The sequence below is a fragment of the Aquarana catesbeiana genome, linkage group LG04 (assembly GCF_042186555.1).
Source record: "Aquarana catesbeiana isolate 2022-GZ linkage group LG04, ASM4218655v1, whole genome shotgun sequence".
In the NCBI taxonomy this organism is placed as follows: domain Eukaryota; kingdom Metazoa; phylum Chordata; class Amphibia; order Anura; family Ranidae; genus Aquarana; species Aquarana catesbeiana.
The window spans coordinates 184,202,525-184,220,105 of record NC_133327.1 but is presented as its reverse complement, the minus strand read 5'-3'; the positions used below and the strand labels follow the sequence as shown (position 1 = coordinate 184,220,105).

The following is a 17,581-nucleotide window of genomic DNA, read 5'->3' as shown; positions in this document are numbered from 1 at the left end:
TCGGGTTACGAAAATCCTGCATATGTGCTGTTGATCATCCAATGAACCATGTAGAGTCAGATCAAAGTAATTTAACATTCATGTTGCTTACCTATGAATCTCAAATTATACTGATTATTATTTATATATTCAAGGAACATTTCAAAACAGACAAATCCTACTGCACAACAAAACCAAATAGATTTATACCCCCAAAGACGTGGCACTCTTCCCACCAACCCACATACAGGTTGGCATAACTTATGAAGCACAGAAGCATAGAAGCACCACGCCTCTGGAGATAAACCCTATCAAACAAAATGTAATTGTGTTAGAACTGCTTCCACTATAAAAATCTTGAGATCAGGAGAATAGTTAGTATAATGATCAAGATGATGTTGCAGTGCCATCCATCCCAAATTACAAGGTATAAATGAATACGAAAAGCTGGCATCACATGTCAGCCATTTGTCACCCGTACAACATTCTCCAGTTTTGGATCTCAAAAATACGTCTTTAGATTTTAAACCAAAAATCTCCCAAACAGACCCAATACTGGCCACAATAGGTTGGCCTGTAATTGAAGCATTAGATTTGTGAACCTTTGGGAGGGGGTGGAATATCAGGGTTACAGGGAACTCCGTTATCAATCTCTGAGCTACAAGAAGGAAAGAAGGTCTAAAATTGCCCCTTGGTTTGCTTCACAATGTCTAGTTTTTGTTTTTTTGTAGCTAGCAGTGTGAGCTCTATTTAGCTTACAGTAGGTGTTCTCATCTCATAATTGACTAATGCATGGGTGCTCAGCCTGTGGCCCTCCAGCTGTTGCGGAACTACATGTCCCATGAGGCATTGCAAGGCTGATAATCACAAGCATGGCTCCCAAAGGCAGAGGCATGATGGGAATTGTAGTTCGCCAACAGCTGGAGGGCCACAGGTTGAGCACCCATGACCTATTGGCTTCTCCGAAAGTCCTCTCTGTTTATCACTATTGCAGCTCCACCTTTAACTACACCCTTTATAGTGATGGCTGAATTTCTCTTTAGGAAATCTAAAATCTTCATCTGTTGTCTACTCATGTTATGGTTTCCCTTAAATCTGCCTACACTCGCCTTCTCCACCAAAGAGACCAAATCCTATTCAAAACATTTTTGGAATAGATCAAGTTTCTTACCTCTGTCATGACTGGGGTAAAAATTAGACCAGGGGCTCTTATTCTATTAGTAATCTTCAAACCTGAGTAACCTCCTTCATCTATAGAGGATAATTCATGAACGTGCAAACATTTTTAAAATCTAAACTAAAATCACATTGTTAATGTGTACATCTTGTTACGGTTTGTATTTCTTGTGACTCATAGCCCTCTCCTCAATCTCTTCTGGTAAGTTTGTGTATTTGTGAAATTTGGGCTTGTTAGTTGTTTTTTTGTTCCTCATTACCCAAAAAAGTATCTGCTAACTTTCCCTTCCTATCACTACTCTTGGAACTTGAACTCACTGAGGACATAGAAAATATAGAATTCCCCCCTCAATATCAGAAAAACTAAAAATCTTTTGGAGTATTTTTTTGCAGTCGACTGGATACACTGAAACTTTGATAGTCTTGGTTGACTCTGTTGTCCTCTTAATCTTGGTGACCTCCTCTTCTAAGAGATCAAGTTTTGCATTTAATGTGTTGTTCAGCTCTTGGAAGAGTTTCTCCAATTCAGTCTGGATGTTCTGAATCTCTGCATGTGTGTTTCTTCTAAGCAACTTTGCTTATGATTCACGATTCATCTCATCAATTTGAAAGAGACATCACTAAGTATTGCAGTCCAATCCTCCCACAACCCAATTTGCATCTTGGCCCGTAGTTTAAGAAACAATTGCTATAGGAAACATGTCTACACCTTCCTTATTATAACAGTGCTCTAAAGGTAGAGAGAAATTATATACATTTCAGCAGGCTTTATGGGGTCCCAAGATTTTTGTTATAAAAATCTTTTATGAAGATATCTGCCAGACTGCAATGCCCTTAAAGTGTTACTAAACCCACAACAGTAAAATCAGTCTGTATATGCAGTAGAGCATGCTCGTTTTATTCACTGTGGAATATAAGGGGTAAATTATCTGCATTGTGTAAAAAAAGGCTGTTTGATCCTGTCTTCTTTGATCCTCCCCTTCATACACTGTCCCCAATCCATCTCCTGATAAGGCAGAGCCTTTGGAGTCACTCTGCACATGCTCAGTTTTGTGTGTATTGTTAGTTTTTTTTCTTGGGAGGGTGCATGCGATCAGCACAGGGCCAATCAGCACTGTCCAGACAGAGGGTCAGAGGTCATTCAGCATCATAGGATAATCAGAGAATAAAAACTTCTCTTACAAGCTTTAACCACACACTGATAGAAGTCACAAGACTGATATATACTGTTGTGTATATATATTTAATAAAATAGTTTAGATTTACTAAACGAATTGGATTTCCATGTTCTGTGTACTGTGGGAGACCAGATCTACTGAATGCAGGGTCCTAGGTTTAGTAACACTTTGATCGAAAGCTGAGCTGGACAGCAGAAAACTTGCACACATATTATATCAAGTGCACATATATAACTGTTGCAGCAGGAATGTATACCAAAAGGTCTAACATGGTCTATTTATCAATGTTTTCACTGACTATTCACACATTTACTGTGCCCTAAGCCTCTGATTACACCAGTCCAGCTTTGAAGTTGTGCTACTTCAGCGCAATTTCAAAGCAGCTTGTGACGTCATTTAACTGAACTTTATGCAAGTCACAATGAAAAAAAAAAAAAAAAAAAAAAAAAAAAAAAATCGGTAAAAAGTATTAGAGGAACCTTTTTTCATAATCGCTTGAGTCGCGGAGATATGAACAGTTCCATTGCCAGCAATCGGGTGCGACTTGTCCTGCAATTTGGAAGTGTCAAATCGCATGACAAGTCGCACCGGTGTGAATGGGGGCTCAATATGTCCCTAAGGCCTTTCATTCTACAAGAGAACACATCTGTACACAGGGATCTCAGTGGCTATGCCCATGTAGCAGAGGTCATCTTACCTTAATGTCAAAGTTACAGTCCAGTCTCCTGATAAGCACCACATAGACACTCGAGGTGTTGTCCTTCTGCACTGGTGGAGGAGAAATGGGCTCACAAGCATTCTCTGGTTTAGAGGAAACCAGAAACCCCTACAAAAACACACAACAAAGAATATTAGGAAACATGGAAATACACTTTAACATACAAGTATATACAACGGTTCCAAAGGCAGAATGTTTTTTACCTTAATGCATTATCTGCATTAGGGTAAAAAGCCTTCTGTGTGCAGCTTCCCCCCACCCCCTATACCTCCCTCCCTGAGCCCAATCTTAATCTTGATTCAGCGCTGTGCCTGAGAGTAGCGGCTCTCTGTCTCCTGACTGGAAATTGAAGCAGAGAGCCACTGGCCCCTGCTGCTGTCAATCACAGCCAGTTGGGGGGGGGGGGGGCAAGCTGTGCTGTGTGTGTCAATGGAACAGCAGGGCTCAGGGTTTGCTATGGGGGGCTCAGGGGGGTGGGAGCCAAAAGCGCTGGCAGAGGACCCCAGAAGAGAAGGATCAGGGTTGCTCTATGCAAAACCATTGCACAGAGTAGGTAAGTTTGACATGTTTATTATCTGTGTTAAATAAAATCATCCAATTTACAGTTGCTGTAAATACACAGTTGTAAGAAAAGTTTGTGAACCTTTAGCAATGGTCTAGATTTCATCATGAGTGAGACTCCCCAAAACATAGTCTGACTCTGATCTGCATCAAACTTGCAATAATAAAGACAGTCCCATTTGGCAGAAATCTCACCCCAGTTCGGTATCAGGAGATTTACTCTATTTGTTCTGTGATCATTGCCCTTCAAAATGAAAGTGAGGAAAAAGCCCACAATTGGGCTTTTTCTCCATTATTGGAATAAAAGGGGAATTGTACCAATGGAGGTAACTTGTTCTGTTGACAAATATTTAAGAGGAGATTTGCCTACATCAGAAATATTTCCCATCACTTCCTGTTGTGTCTACAGGACAGGAAGTAAAGGAAATCTCACTGGCACACAGATGGCAAAAAAAAAAAAAAAAAAAAACTGGCAGCTGTTAACCATTCTCTCCCCCCCCCCCCCCCCAAAAAAAAGTGATTAGGCTTTAAATATGCTCTTAAGTAGAAGGTACTCTTACAAGCAGCTAAAATTCTCTGTGCTTGAAATTATTTACTACGACTTCAATAAAGGTCAGATCATGCAGAAATCGTAAAAAAAAAAATATTTAATAGGCATCACAAATTGGTGCTTTTTTTTCCCGTTATCACAACTGAGTATATACAGTACACATTTCAGAATCCCATTAAAAAAAAGAACTACTATTAAAATCACTGGTGGGGAAGCTACTAGACTTTTATTGTCATATATGTGGCTCTTCACACCACTTCAAAGAATTTTAGTGAAAAAGAAAAAAAAGCTTATTACCAGGTGCAAAGATTGTGATGCCCTGTAATCCCAATAAATGAATTTTCCTATAAATGGCATTGAGGACCCCCAACATAAAACAATGAACATTACAGCATAACTGTGCAACCATCTTTGCTCAAAAAAAAAACAACAAAAAACAAAAAAACACAACACACTTAATTTTTCTTGGCAACTATCATACTTTATGTTTAGCACTTGCCTACTGGGTACTTGGGGCACTTTCACACTGGGGCGGGGGGCTGGTGGAAAAGGGCCGCTATTTTATTCAGTGCTTTTCAGCCGCTAGTGGGGCACTTTACCACCCCCCCCCCCACTAGCGGCCGAAAAAGGGTTAAAAGCTCCCGCGGGCGCTTTGGCAGCACTGGCAATTGATTTCAATGGCAGGGGTGTTTTAGGAGCGGTGTATACATCGCTCCAGCAGTGCCCCAAAGGTGCTGCTTGCATGACCTTTTTTCCTCCTGCAAGCGCACCGCTCCAGTGTGAAAGCACTTGGTGCCAAAAAAAGTGCACACACATAAAGAGTGACACACAAAAACGTGCAACGGGTGTTACACTGATCCTCCACTAGGGAAGGACCTTACCCTGATCCCCTGGCGTTAAGCTCCAGACGGGGACTGAGGTACTTCACTTGGGTCCATCTGGCCGAAACCAGACGGACCCCCATTCTCTGGTAGGTCTGCTGAAAGAGACCCACCCAAGTACTAGGTGGGACTCCTCCGAAGGGAGACCCCATGAGAGAGGGTGAACCAAGCCAGGAGGCCTATGTCCACCCCCTCCCAAGACTTTCAGAGTAGGCCCGAGGACCCACACCCTACTCATCACACAGTGACAAACGTGTATACACGTCAAACAAAAAAATACAAAAAAGTGACAAACACGGGGATGAATAAAAAGAAAGTGGGGAGAAGGAAGTGGGAGAGTGAAAAGTGACCATTGTGTAATACAATGGCCGGCCCTCGAGCCAGGAATAAAAATTTCCCCTGGTCCTAGCCAAAAGGCTCGGCCCTAGAGGCAGGTACGAAAAACGTGTGTTGTGGTGAAGTGACCATGGTGCAATAAATCAAGTGCCGAAACACTGTGACTGTACGGCACCCCTGAACTGCCACTTCGGGGGCACATTCACCACTGGCTTTTCGTGCAACCCTGACCCCCAACCCAGACCACAGCAGATCCCACCCCAGCCAGGAAGGCCTGAAGTTCTGGAAGCTTGGTGAGAGCCCTTTACCATCAGGCCCCACCGTCGCTCCCATCCCTCCTACTTAATTACATTTGGGAAATATTAACCACTCCCCCCCTCCCAAAGGAGGAGCCAGTGTTCTCTCTCGAAAAACTAACCGGAGCTAGAGCTACTCCAATCTAGGCCAGAAGGCCAGGGACCCTCTGGCCAGACCCAATGGTTCTCCATCCCCATCAGAAGGCTTCCCTTTCGGCTATGAACCGCTCCAGGTTACCTTTACACCAGCAGGTTTTGCATAGCCTCCCCCATCCCTGATACCACTTCACCATAGATCAGGGACAACAGCAAGCGCCACCTCTTGGCAACTGATAAGAACAGATACTACACTTCATCTTAGCCAAAAGGCCAGGAAGTTGTATGCTTACAGTGTAACTAAGGGTAACATTTTGGATAGAGTGGAGAGGGATTAGAACACCTGTCAGGCTTTTACTGCCGCATGTGCCTATTAGGGAGAATCACCCTCATTATTTGTGCTGTTTACCATTTTCATTGAAAGTGAAAGTAAAAGAAAATCCCAAATTTTACACTTTAACATCAACACAGTTAGCAGCCATTCAATTAAAATATTAAATGTGCTTCTTGGGCGTGGCCTGACTGTGCATGGCGTAGGACGCACCTTCCCGGAGCTCCGACAAGTGATCCTGATTAACGGCTAATCCTGTGACTCTACGGCGAGATATCACTCCCAAACTGTCTCAGAAGGCACTCGCTATTTCTTGTGGTCATTTCTCCCACAAAAAGCCAAAAATCAGCAACAGCAAAGCTAGCACAATATCGCCGGCAGGTAGGTGAGGAGGGAGAGGATGATGGCGGCGCTGAGAAGGCGGGAGGAGAGCTGGGAGCAGGAGACACAGACAGGCTGCTGGAGGCTATTACTCTGTGCCACACTTCCCTCACTGCACAGATTGAAGAAGTTAAAATGGACATTTTATTAATAAGACAAGACTTCCAGAAACTTTGTGATCGGGTCAGGGAGACTGAGACCCGCATAAGTACAGTGGAAGATGCCCTCCCGCCATTACAATCTGGATCGGAACACGTGCAATGCCAGATTAATCAGATCCTTGCCAAACAGGATGAAATGGAGAATCGCCTAAGAAGATGCAACATCCACCTCATCGGTCTCCCAGAGGGGGCAAAGGGTAAGGACCCGACAACATTCCTGGAGCAGTTATTAATCAACACTTATGGTCACAAGGCCTTCTCCCCCGTACTGGTGGTCGAGCGAGCACATCGCATACCAGCGAGACCCCCCCCCACAGGGAGCTCCCCCTCGCACCTTTATCGCAAAACTGCTGAATTACAAAAGATAGGGATGCTGCCCTGCGATTGGCGAGAGAGAAGGGAAACATCCCTATTAGAAATATTAAAGTCGCAATTTTCCCTGACTTTTCCGCGGAGATACAGAAAAGGCGTCAGGGATTCATGGAGGCTAAAAGACAACTGCGCACCCACCACCTAAAATACTCCATGTTGTTCCCAGCACGCTTGCGAGTGGAGAGCGGAGGGAAGGTATTATTCTTTGAAGATCCACGTGAGGTCATTACCTGGCTGGAACGTAAAGTGGTCCCTGACAGAAGTAATTAGTAGAGCGCCAGAAGAGCCATGCGGTGAGATAATGTCTCCCCCCCTTTTTTCCTGAGCCGCCGTACTGCTCAGTTACATTCTATGGCACACTGTCTGAAGGGCCTATCAGACAGCAGTGTTGCAAGGAATTTCACCACATTCAGAACACAGAACTCTGGGCATCGAGGGGTATATATTACCTACACCACCTGATCACTCACGGGACCTTCAAATCCTTTGAGGTACTTAAGGAGGAATTTACACTTCAAGACCATATGTTCTATCGCTTCCTTCAGATTCGTCACGCGGCACGTACGCAGTTCTCACAATCTTGGCCGCAATCCACCCCCAATCCCATTATAGCAATAATTAAAAACACTGACCCCAAAAAGCTTATATCATGCTTTTATAATATGCTTTCCACACCTGTTTCGTCAAAAATAGCCTATGCCTTAAAACCCCGATGGGAGGGAGATGTGGGAACGATGGAGGATGAGGAATGGGAAGAGGCCTTAGAAACTTGCAAGACTGTGTCCCCCAAACTCTCAGACAGACTGTCCCAAATATGCATACTTCACCGAGCGTATCTCACCCCTCTCAGGATAGCCAGATACAAAAGGAATCAGCCCACTACATGCCCAATGTGTAATACTGCAACGGGGACATTTTTCCATCTTATATGGTCATGTCCCAAAATACAGGAATTTTGGAAACAAATAGTGACCTTCCTACATGATGTCATGGGATCTCCCCTAGCGTTAGATCCGAAGTCGTACTTACTTGGGATATTTCCTGATGTTATTGAAAAATTCACAAAAATATTCCTACAAGAAACGTTGTTCTCAGCTAGAAAAATAATTGCTAGGAAATGGATGAGACCTGAACCCCTAAATATACTAGAATGGAAAAGGGATATAAACACAACCTTGTTATGTAAAAAATTCCTATATATTAATAGAGGCTGTCCAGCCAAATATAACAGAATCTGGGACCGATGGCTACAAGAATCCAAAACTTGTACATGAGGGATGTAAACATAGACATAAACGACATATTGTATGTAAATATTACATGTCCTTCTATACAATTTGCTACGCATTTCCACATAAATAAGTGCCTACCAAGTATGTGATGATTTGTATCTGTGTTGTAACTGATGTATATGCTGTGTTACCAAAAACCTTTTTTTTTTTTTTTTTGTGTTGTTCCATTTTTCTCCTGCATGTGATATGTGTACCTGTGTCTAATAAAACCTTTTTTAAGAGAAAAAAAATGTGCTTCTTAAAAGAACTGTATTGCATTTAAAAGAGACACAGACCTAAGTGAGCGCCTGGAAAAAAGAATGCATATATTGCAGTAGGCTTATTCATCTGAATTTTTTTTTGTAAATTCCGATCTACAGCAGTTGTCTGATGTGTATAGCACCACCTAGTGGATAGTAGGTTAAACTTCTGCACTGTAACCAGTGCGTACTGTAAAATTCCATCATTGCGGTTTCTATTACATCTAACCTCCACACTGCCAACATTGCTGAAGTAATCAGTGCACAAATTTAAGATATCTATCAAAACATACAAGAGAAATACCAGTAGATTTAGGTGAATGACCTTCAGAATATCACAACCAATAGCATACCAGAATCTATTCCAGAAAAATAAAGCTGTTGGTTGAGTAAAACCAACCAATTCAGCCACAAATAAATATGGGCAATGATTTCTGAATATATAATAAGATCCGGGATTTCTGCACAAGCAAAGCCAATCTAATAAGTTAATTATAAATCATTGCAGCTGCTCGTGCATACAAGATCTACCAACAACCTTTACATGCACTGTACTGGAATTAAACAAAAATACTTCCTGGAAGACATTAACTGTACAGGTCTGGAAGTTATGAGATAAACATTAAGGCTTTGTTCATACCTATGGAGGTGTGACAGTGTGCGCACAATTTTGTGCATCTCATTTAGGGCCGCCTATTCATTTCATTGGGCTGCCCAATGTACAAAAATCTTAATAAAAAAAAATCTTTTTTTTTTTTAAATAATGTCACATGTTGACGAGGTACATTAGGGTAGCATTAAGAATTATTTGCACCACTGCATGCCTGAAAGAAGGGATGTGTGTTTTTAAGTGTAGCTAAACCCAGGAATTTTATATTGTAGTTTACCAGTGGAATGGCTGCATTCATTTTCACTTTTTAGGCCAAGAACATGTTCAACAAGTATAGAGAATACCTGTTGATCTTGACAAAAAATGCAGTGCCTTTGTCGCTTCCTGTGAGCTTAAACGAAAGCACAAAGAACCTTATCTTCAGCATGTAATGTACTGTATTTATTAACAGGAAACTATGAAAGACGTGGCAATGTGGGGCTCCGCTCTGTTTTCAAATTTTGACAGTGGGAGTGGGGAGAAGATCCCCCATTAGCTGTGACAGAGTGGGGAGCCCTAGCGGCAGTAAGTGGGTTAATAGGAGAATATTATACCCTAAATATGGGTGTCAGCATCCTACACTGCACAATAGCTGACAAAAAAAATAAAAATAAATAATTAAAAAAAACTTGTAGGAATAGAAATAATGTTTTTTTTTAGGGCTACCACTGGGGTACTAACCAGTCCATGCTGCATCCCTCCTCCTTCCCCAAAGAGTGTCCAAACTTCACCCATAAAGGTTGGTTGTCGCCACACAGACCTTCAGCAACATGACTTCCCAGCTGGGGTCACCGCCCTGGACCTGTTTACCACACTGACAGTCAACAAGGCAATTGCACAGGTGCCCATCAGGTAGAGTCCAATGCAATGAAACACTACAGGCAGCCCCCACATGCCTAATACAGGGTTTGTGTACCATTCCTGTTAGCAAACCGCTGTAGGCAACAGATCTGGGATGAGCCAGTCTGAGCGATTCGGATTGGTCAAAGTGATCACATGCCAACATGTGGGGTAGAGAGTTGTAGCGAGTTCATTTACCATTTCATTTTTTGTGTTTTGTGAAAAGGTGAACTTACTTTAATGGTACCTCCCACATGTCCTAGCAGGTTATTTCATGCTGTTTGTGGGAATGCATGCACTCGCTGATGAATTGGAACAGAATGGGTAGTAAAGGGGTTAGTGACAAATACCTTTCTAATCTGCAGCTCTACGTGCAATAGATTATAAATATACTAAAGCAAGTGTTTATAATGCACAAAAGGCAGCATTATCAAGAGCCAGAGTAGAGGCTTGAGAATAATAACTACAGTTGCAGAGTTATGTATGATGCAGTCATTTTGCTTCAGGCAATTTGATGGAGCCAAGGGCTGGCTGCGCAGAAAAAGAAAAGATTTTACAGGTAAACTGCAGCCAAAATAAATAGGTTTTCTGTTTCCAGCTGGTTTATCTCTGTAGAAGAAACAATATTAGCTGCTTTTTCCTAGAAACAATGCTTTTGCACAGTTTTAAAGTGACATCTGAGCAATTTCCATTCATTTAGCACTAACAACAAAATGTCATTGTGCATCACAAAAGTGTTGCAAGCTTATCCAATTTAGCCATAAACATATTTGGAGTTTCCTGCTGGTCAATATAAGCTAGTTCTAATTTACTTCATTACTGATCTTTATACAGGATTACTTATGGACTTTAGATGTCCCTCTGCTACTTTGGACATCAATGTTGACCTATAGTGTTCCTTAAAGTTTAGAGGGATCACATTGATTTGAACATTAGTCTACTAGCAGGCAAAAGATATAATTTCACCTATTATATAGACCACATATTAATAACCTTTTATCCCATATGCTCACAATAATTATATATATATATATATATATATATATATATATATATATATATATATATATATATATATATCACATACACACACTCACACACAGTTGTGCTCATAAGTTTACATATCCTGGCAGAATTTGATTTCTTGGCTATTTTTCATAGGATATGAATAATAAAAACACAGTGAAAAAAAGTTTTTGTGTTATCATTCACATTCTCTGAATAATGGCCAAGAAATCATAAATTCTGCCAGGGTATGTAAACTTATGAGCACAACTGTATATGTGTGTGTGTATATATATATCTATCTATCTACACACATATATATATATATATATATATATATATATATATAGATATAGATATAGATATAGATATAGATATAGAGAGAGAGAGAGAGAGAGAGAGAGAGACTTAAACACTACATCTTGAGCGGCTTAAAGTGGAGTTCCACTCGTTTTTCAGTTTATTAAAAGTCAGCAGCTACAAAATGTGTAGCTGCTGACTTTTAACAGACACTCACCTGTCCCACAGTCCAGCGATGCGGTTGCCTGAAGCCTCGCTCCTCTCCCCCTCCTCTCCACTGTGCCGTCATTGAAAGTGTGGGCACCCAGCTGTGATAGCTTGCGGCTTCACAGCCGGGTCTGCACTGTGCAGGCGCGAGGCGCGCGGCGCGCTACGCTCTCCTCGTGGTCAGGCAATCTTCTGGGACCTGTGACGTGTCCCAGAAGATTGCAGAGAGGGAGGGGGTGCCTAGGGGGAGAGGAGTCACCGCCTAGGCGACGAGAGGATGGAAGCAGGAAGTGGGATAGGAAGTAAATGTCAAAACCAGGTACCCACTCCCCCCCCCAAAAAAAAAAATTACATGCCAAATGTGGCATGTAAGGTGGCAAGGAGTGCATAAAACATAAGTTACACTTTTGGGTGGAACTCCGCTTTAATCAGAGGTGGCTCCCCTGGTGGGGGTATAGGAACCGTCTTGAGGGATTCAAAGTTTCTAATTGTCATGTATTGTATTTTCATATAATCCCTTATTTATGGATCCTTTTAATATGTATAATTTTTGCACTAAAAGTTTTTGGTTTTAACATTATATAACTTGTTAATGCCATCAGACAGTATCATAAAAAAAACCTGCTGCCCCACTTCACTCCAATTTTCTATCATGTTCTGGGATTAGGGTACCCGTATATTATACAAAGTTCAATCTTTACTCACTGAGCAGTCTTTTACAAATATTTGGTGTTTCGGTCAAGTGGGGGCATCTCCCAAGATGTAACCACTTCAAGCATTCATTGTGAAGCATTCCTTAAAATGTTACTAAACCCAGGATCCTGCATTGACTATATCTGGTCTCCCACAGTACACAGAACATGGAAATGCAATTATTTTAGTAAATATAAACTGCTAAATACATTTTCTCATTAGCAGTATATAGCAGTCTTGTGACTTCTATCTGTGTCTGGTTAAAGCTTGTAGGAGGAGTTTTCATTCTACTCTGACTATCCTATAGGGCTGCAGGACCCCTGACCCTCTGTCTAGACAGTGCTGATTGGCCATGTGCTGATCACATGCACCCTCACAATAAAAAAAAAAAAAAAAAAAACATTCTAGCAATACACACCAAACTGAGCATGTGCAGAGTGACTCCATGTATAACAAGCATGCTTTATTGCATATACAGACTGGTTTACTGTTGTGGGTTTAGCATCACATTAAACCCGAATTCCATCAAACCTTTTTTTAGTTTAGTAAAGAGAGGGAAAGAGTTGAAATTTCTGTCAAAGGATCCTCCACTGATGATATTTTTTACTCTCACAACCTATTCTGATGACAGGGTCTCATAAGGACTGGAAATTACACCTGCATACTCTTATTTCTTAACCTAGTGTCACAAGGACAGGAAGGAGTTGAAAATCGCAATGCGTAAAATTGACAGTACTATTTAAGATCCTGTAATAAATAATAATATTAATAAATAAAAATGAAGACTTACAGCAATATAAACATGGCATAGATTCTGATTCTGACCTACTTTGTCAAAAGCAAACAAAAACGAGTTTTGAATAGAGTTTGGCTCAGAGAAGGGTTTGATAACATCTGGTCTTGCACTTGGTCAGATGTTCAGTCAGATTCAGCGGAGCAGCTGACATCAATTACAGGGAAGCACGCTGACCAACATTTGACTCATAACTAAAGAGCTCAGTAACAACGCAAAACATCAAAACATCAAAACATCAGTTACGATTTTTTATTTAATAGCTACTGGAATATTAGGCAATTTTCAGTTTAAGACTAAAGCTATTTTGTCATAGGCCAGAAACAACATTATCGCGGTTATTGTTAGCTGTTGTATAATACCAATGATGTTTCAGATGCAGTGCTGTATCAAACACTGTCTCATTATGTCTAGAGTACTGAATTGGCAAGATCTCCCAGCTTTGCCTCTTATGCTTTGGCCAATGCAAAGCTAGGGACATGCCACAGGGACATGCCTTCTAGACACTTGTCCTGTAAAATAATGCAGGATCCAGAGAAGGATAAGATTCGCACACACTGGTAGCAGAACGCAGATGGACCTGGGAACTGGCAAGTCCATAAGATACAGTACATTGGCATATGTCCCCAAGAGAATAAAGCCAATGGATGTCTTTTAACAGAAAAAGATAAAGGGTTTGGCATATATAATTCTACACATCATTATACATTGAAAAAACAAACAATCCTTAACACCTATTAACATTCATAACCCAAATATTTCTTCAGTCCCATCTACAATATTTTTAAAAAGCATTAAGTGAAGATTGCAATTTAACCTGATATTCAGCTTTACACAACCATCTATGTGATACCACCCCAACATCAAAGCATGCATTATATCAGCGAGTCAACATCTGTCCTTTCCATAAAGCAATGTTGAGCAACTTCTTGCCAGGCCCAAGCCCTGTCAAATGGGAGATTACAAAATCCTGGAGACCTGGGTGGTGTTTTGATGAGGAGGGCTGTGTAAAGAGGGCTGTGATCTGGTGCTTTATTGTGCTTACTATCCTAGAAGAAATGTTAACTTAATACCACCCCCCCCCAAAAGGTATGCGTGTTTTAGGAGAATCACACACAAAAGATGTAATCATTTGAATATACACTCACCAGACACTTTATTAGGTACACCTTGCTTTAACTGAGTTGGACCCCCTTTTGCTTTCAGAACTTCCTTAATTCTTCATGGCATAGATTCAACAAGGTGTTGGAAACATTACTCAGAGATTTTGGTTCATATTGACATGATAACATCATGCAGTTGCTGCAGATTTGTCAGCTGCACATCCATGATGCAAATCTCCCATTCCACCACATCCCAAAGGTGCTCTATTGGATTGGGATCTGGTGACTGTTGAGGCCATTGGAGTACAGTGACCTCATTGTCAAGTTCAAGAAACCAGTGGTGAGATGATTTGAGCTTTGTGACATGATGCAATATCCTGCTGGAAGGGGCCATCAGAAGATGGGTACACTGTAGTCATAAAGGGATGGACATGGTCAGCAACAATACTCAGGTAGTTGTTTGCACCAAAATCTGACCCTACCATCTAAAATGTTGCAGCTGAAACCAACACTCATCAGACCAGGCAACGTTTTACCAACCTTCTATTGTCCGATTTTGGTGAGCCTGTGTGAAATGTAGCCTCAGTTTCCTGTTCTTAGCTGGCAAGAGTGGCACCCAGTATGGTCTTCTGCTGCTGTAGCCCATTTGCTTCAAGGTTTGATGTGTTGTGCATTCAGAGATGGTATTCTGCATACCTTGGCTGTAACGAGTGATTATTTGAGTCACTGTTGCCTATCATCTCGAACCAGTCAGCCTATTCTCTGAAATCTACAAGGCATTTTCATCCACACAACTGCCACTCACTGGATATTTTCTCTTTTTCGGACTATTCTCTGTAAACCCGAGAGATGGTTGTGCGTGAAAATCCCAGCAGATCAGCAGTTTTTGAAACGTCCGGTGTTCTGGCACCAACAACCATGCCATGTTCATAGTCACTTAAATCTCCTTTCTTCCCCATTCTGATGCTCAGTTTGAACTTCAGCAAGTCGCCTTCACCACGTCTAGATGCCTAAATGCATTTAGTTGCTGCCATGTGACTGGCTGATTAGCAATTTGTGTTACCAAGCAATTGAACAGGTATACCTAATAAAGTGGCTGGTAAGTGTAGATGGAAAGGTTTTACAGCATAATCCACCACTCCTCTCCAGAGGTATGCGTGTTTTAAGAGAATAATACATGAAAGATGATTAAATGTCATACAGATGGAAAAGTTATCCAGCAAATAAAGTTGTGATTGTGGCAAAAGTTTAAGCAGATCTATGGTCAAAATATAAAATGATATTGTTAGGTCACCTGAGGCCAGGTGACAGGTGCACGCCACTAGGATTAGGAGCGCACCGCTAAGGTTGTGGACCCTTCGGCTGACTGCTGCGGATGGAGCTTTGGGTGGTTCAGGAAAGCAGCTCCATCTGAGCACCAACACAGATCAAATGGGGAGCTAATGCATAAGATTCCCCAGGGCACGGAGTCAGCAGGTTTTCACCAGAGCCTCCGATGGTGAGGATGGACTTTGCTGCAGCTGACTCCAGAACGCAGCCCCTAGGGTCTCCCAGCTCACGCTCATGGCTGGCTCTGATGGATGGAGAGGAAGCAGTAATCCAGGGTAACGAGGAATAGTCAGGAGGACAAGCCAAGGGTAGGGGCAACAAGCAGACAGGAATGGTCAGGAGAACACGCCAAAAGGTCAGGGCTACAAGCAGACAGGGACAGTCAGGATAACAAGCCAAGATCGATACACGGAATCAAATGTTGAGCACACAACAAGAAACACACAGACAAACCTTAACATACTATTGCTCGGGCAAGGGTGGCTTGTAGTGTTTCCTGCTAGAGGCTGGGGTGGAGCCATGCTGAGAGAAGATTACTTAAACATGCAGGTGTAAGAGCATGGTCCTTAAAGGAGAAGTCCAGCCTGAGCTCGTTTGGCTGGGCTTCTCCTCTGGGTCACAAGAGTGCAATTTGTTTTGCACTCCTGTGACCTGTTTTCAGCAGAAAGCGGTCTGAAGTCGGCTCTCTGCTGACGTCACTGGAATCAGTCCAGGCACCGCGTCATCATGACAAAAGTCTGGATCCGCCAGGTGCCTGGACTGATGCCTGTCTCAAGAAAAATGAGGGGAATAACTGCGCTACAAGGAAATACATAAACAATAACAATTATAGCCGCGATTCATCTATGTAACACAAACACAGTGAAATTAAATAAGAAAAAAGGGGGGTTGAATCGCGCTAAAACAGATTGGTGATCATACACATCATCACCAAACCAAATATTTAGAACTAAGTGAAGAGTTCCCCTTTAGTGTATACATAATATACAAAACACATGTCAAATGAATAATCAATCCAAAAATAAAATGTTCAAAGTGATAATAAAAAGTCCATGTATAAAAAATAAATCACCCAAGTGATATGAAAGTATCTTAAAAAAGTTCAAAAAAACATCAATTCTTGCTGTGAGAAGAAAAAAGCGTGCTTGCTCCACCACCGTGAAATCAGACTGGCCGCTTACCAGAAACTCATGATCCCCCCGTTACAGAGGATCAGAGAAAGCCGTTTGTTAATACTGCTTCGAACCATGACCAATGGATCAGAGACCTTATACCGAGATGGGACATCAAAAACTGCAGGGTCAGGCTAAAGATGTTTACACTGACAGGTACTCAGACATCAGCCCACAGCATTGCAGATATGGTCATAGAAGGAAAAAAAGTATATATAGTGTAAAATCATTGACTTTATTGGATAAGTAAAAAGTTAAACTCACATGTTAGTAGACAATAGTAGGCATGTAGGGTAGTCTGGAGCGCCGGCCGGAAGCTCACAGACAGCCCGTCCTACTGGAAACAACAGCAGCAATGGGAGGTGACGAGAACACTGCGAGCCGCTGAGAGACTGAGATGGCTGCTCCCCGCCCCTCCACAGCTCAGCGCTCCAATGGGTGTGGAGGAGCAGAGAGGAGAGCTGCTGACTGACAGGCAGCGGCTCTCCACTCGGGGAGCTGAGAGAACCAAGCCATCAGCGGTGTTCGATGGCTCGGTTCTCAGTGCAGAGGCGCCAGGGGACAGAGGCAGCATCACCAATGCTGCATCCACCTAGGCAAGTATAATGGGTAAATAAAAAAAATAAAAAAACAAATAACATACTTCTTTTTTAAGCTGATACACACACCAGAGAGGTAAGCAGACAGACAGGGCATGAAACATTACTGCAGATTCATGACAGATATGTTCCTTTTCACTTTGTACTTTAATCATTTCTTGCCTACTCCTAATAACTTAATGACCGCCTACTGCATATATACTGCAGCAGGGCGGCCCTATTGCACGACACGGCGCACCTGTACATAGTTTCGTAGACGAGATACTGTGGCCGCATGCCCACTGCACAGCACAGGCCACCCACGTTTGCTACTCAGAGGCTGAACGGGGATCTGCCAATGTAAA

The 17,581-nt window shown here is 42.1% G+C and overlaps 1 protein-coding gene and 1 pseudogene across 2 annotated transcripts in view; both read right to left on the bottom strand.

The window, feature by feature from the left end:
• The window catches only part of RNF13 (ring finger protein 13), a 177,705-nt gene that overhangs the window by 89,109 nt on the left and 71,015 nt on the right, over positions 1–17,581 (bottom strand). For both annotated transcript variants that reach the window (XM_073625980.1, XM_073625979.1), the window contains one exon: positions 3,031–3,159. In XM_073625980.1, the coding sequence (XP_073482081.1) occupies positions 3,031–3,159 (129 nt within the window). The remainder of the gene's footprint in view (positions 1–3,030; positions 3,160–17,581) is intronic.
• On the bottom strand, positions 5,923–6,056 carry LOC141141974 (U2 spliceosomal RNA; annotated as a pseudogene).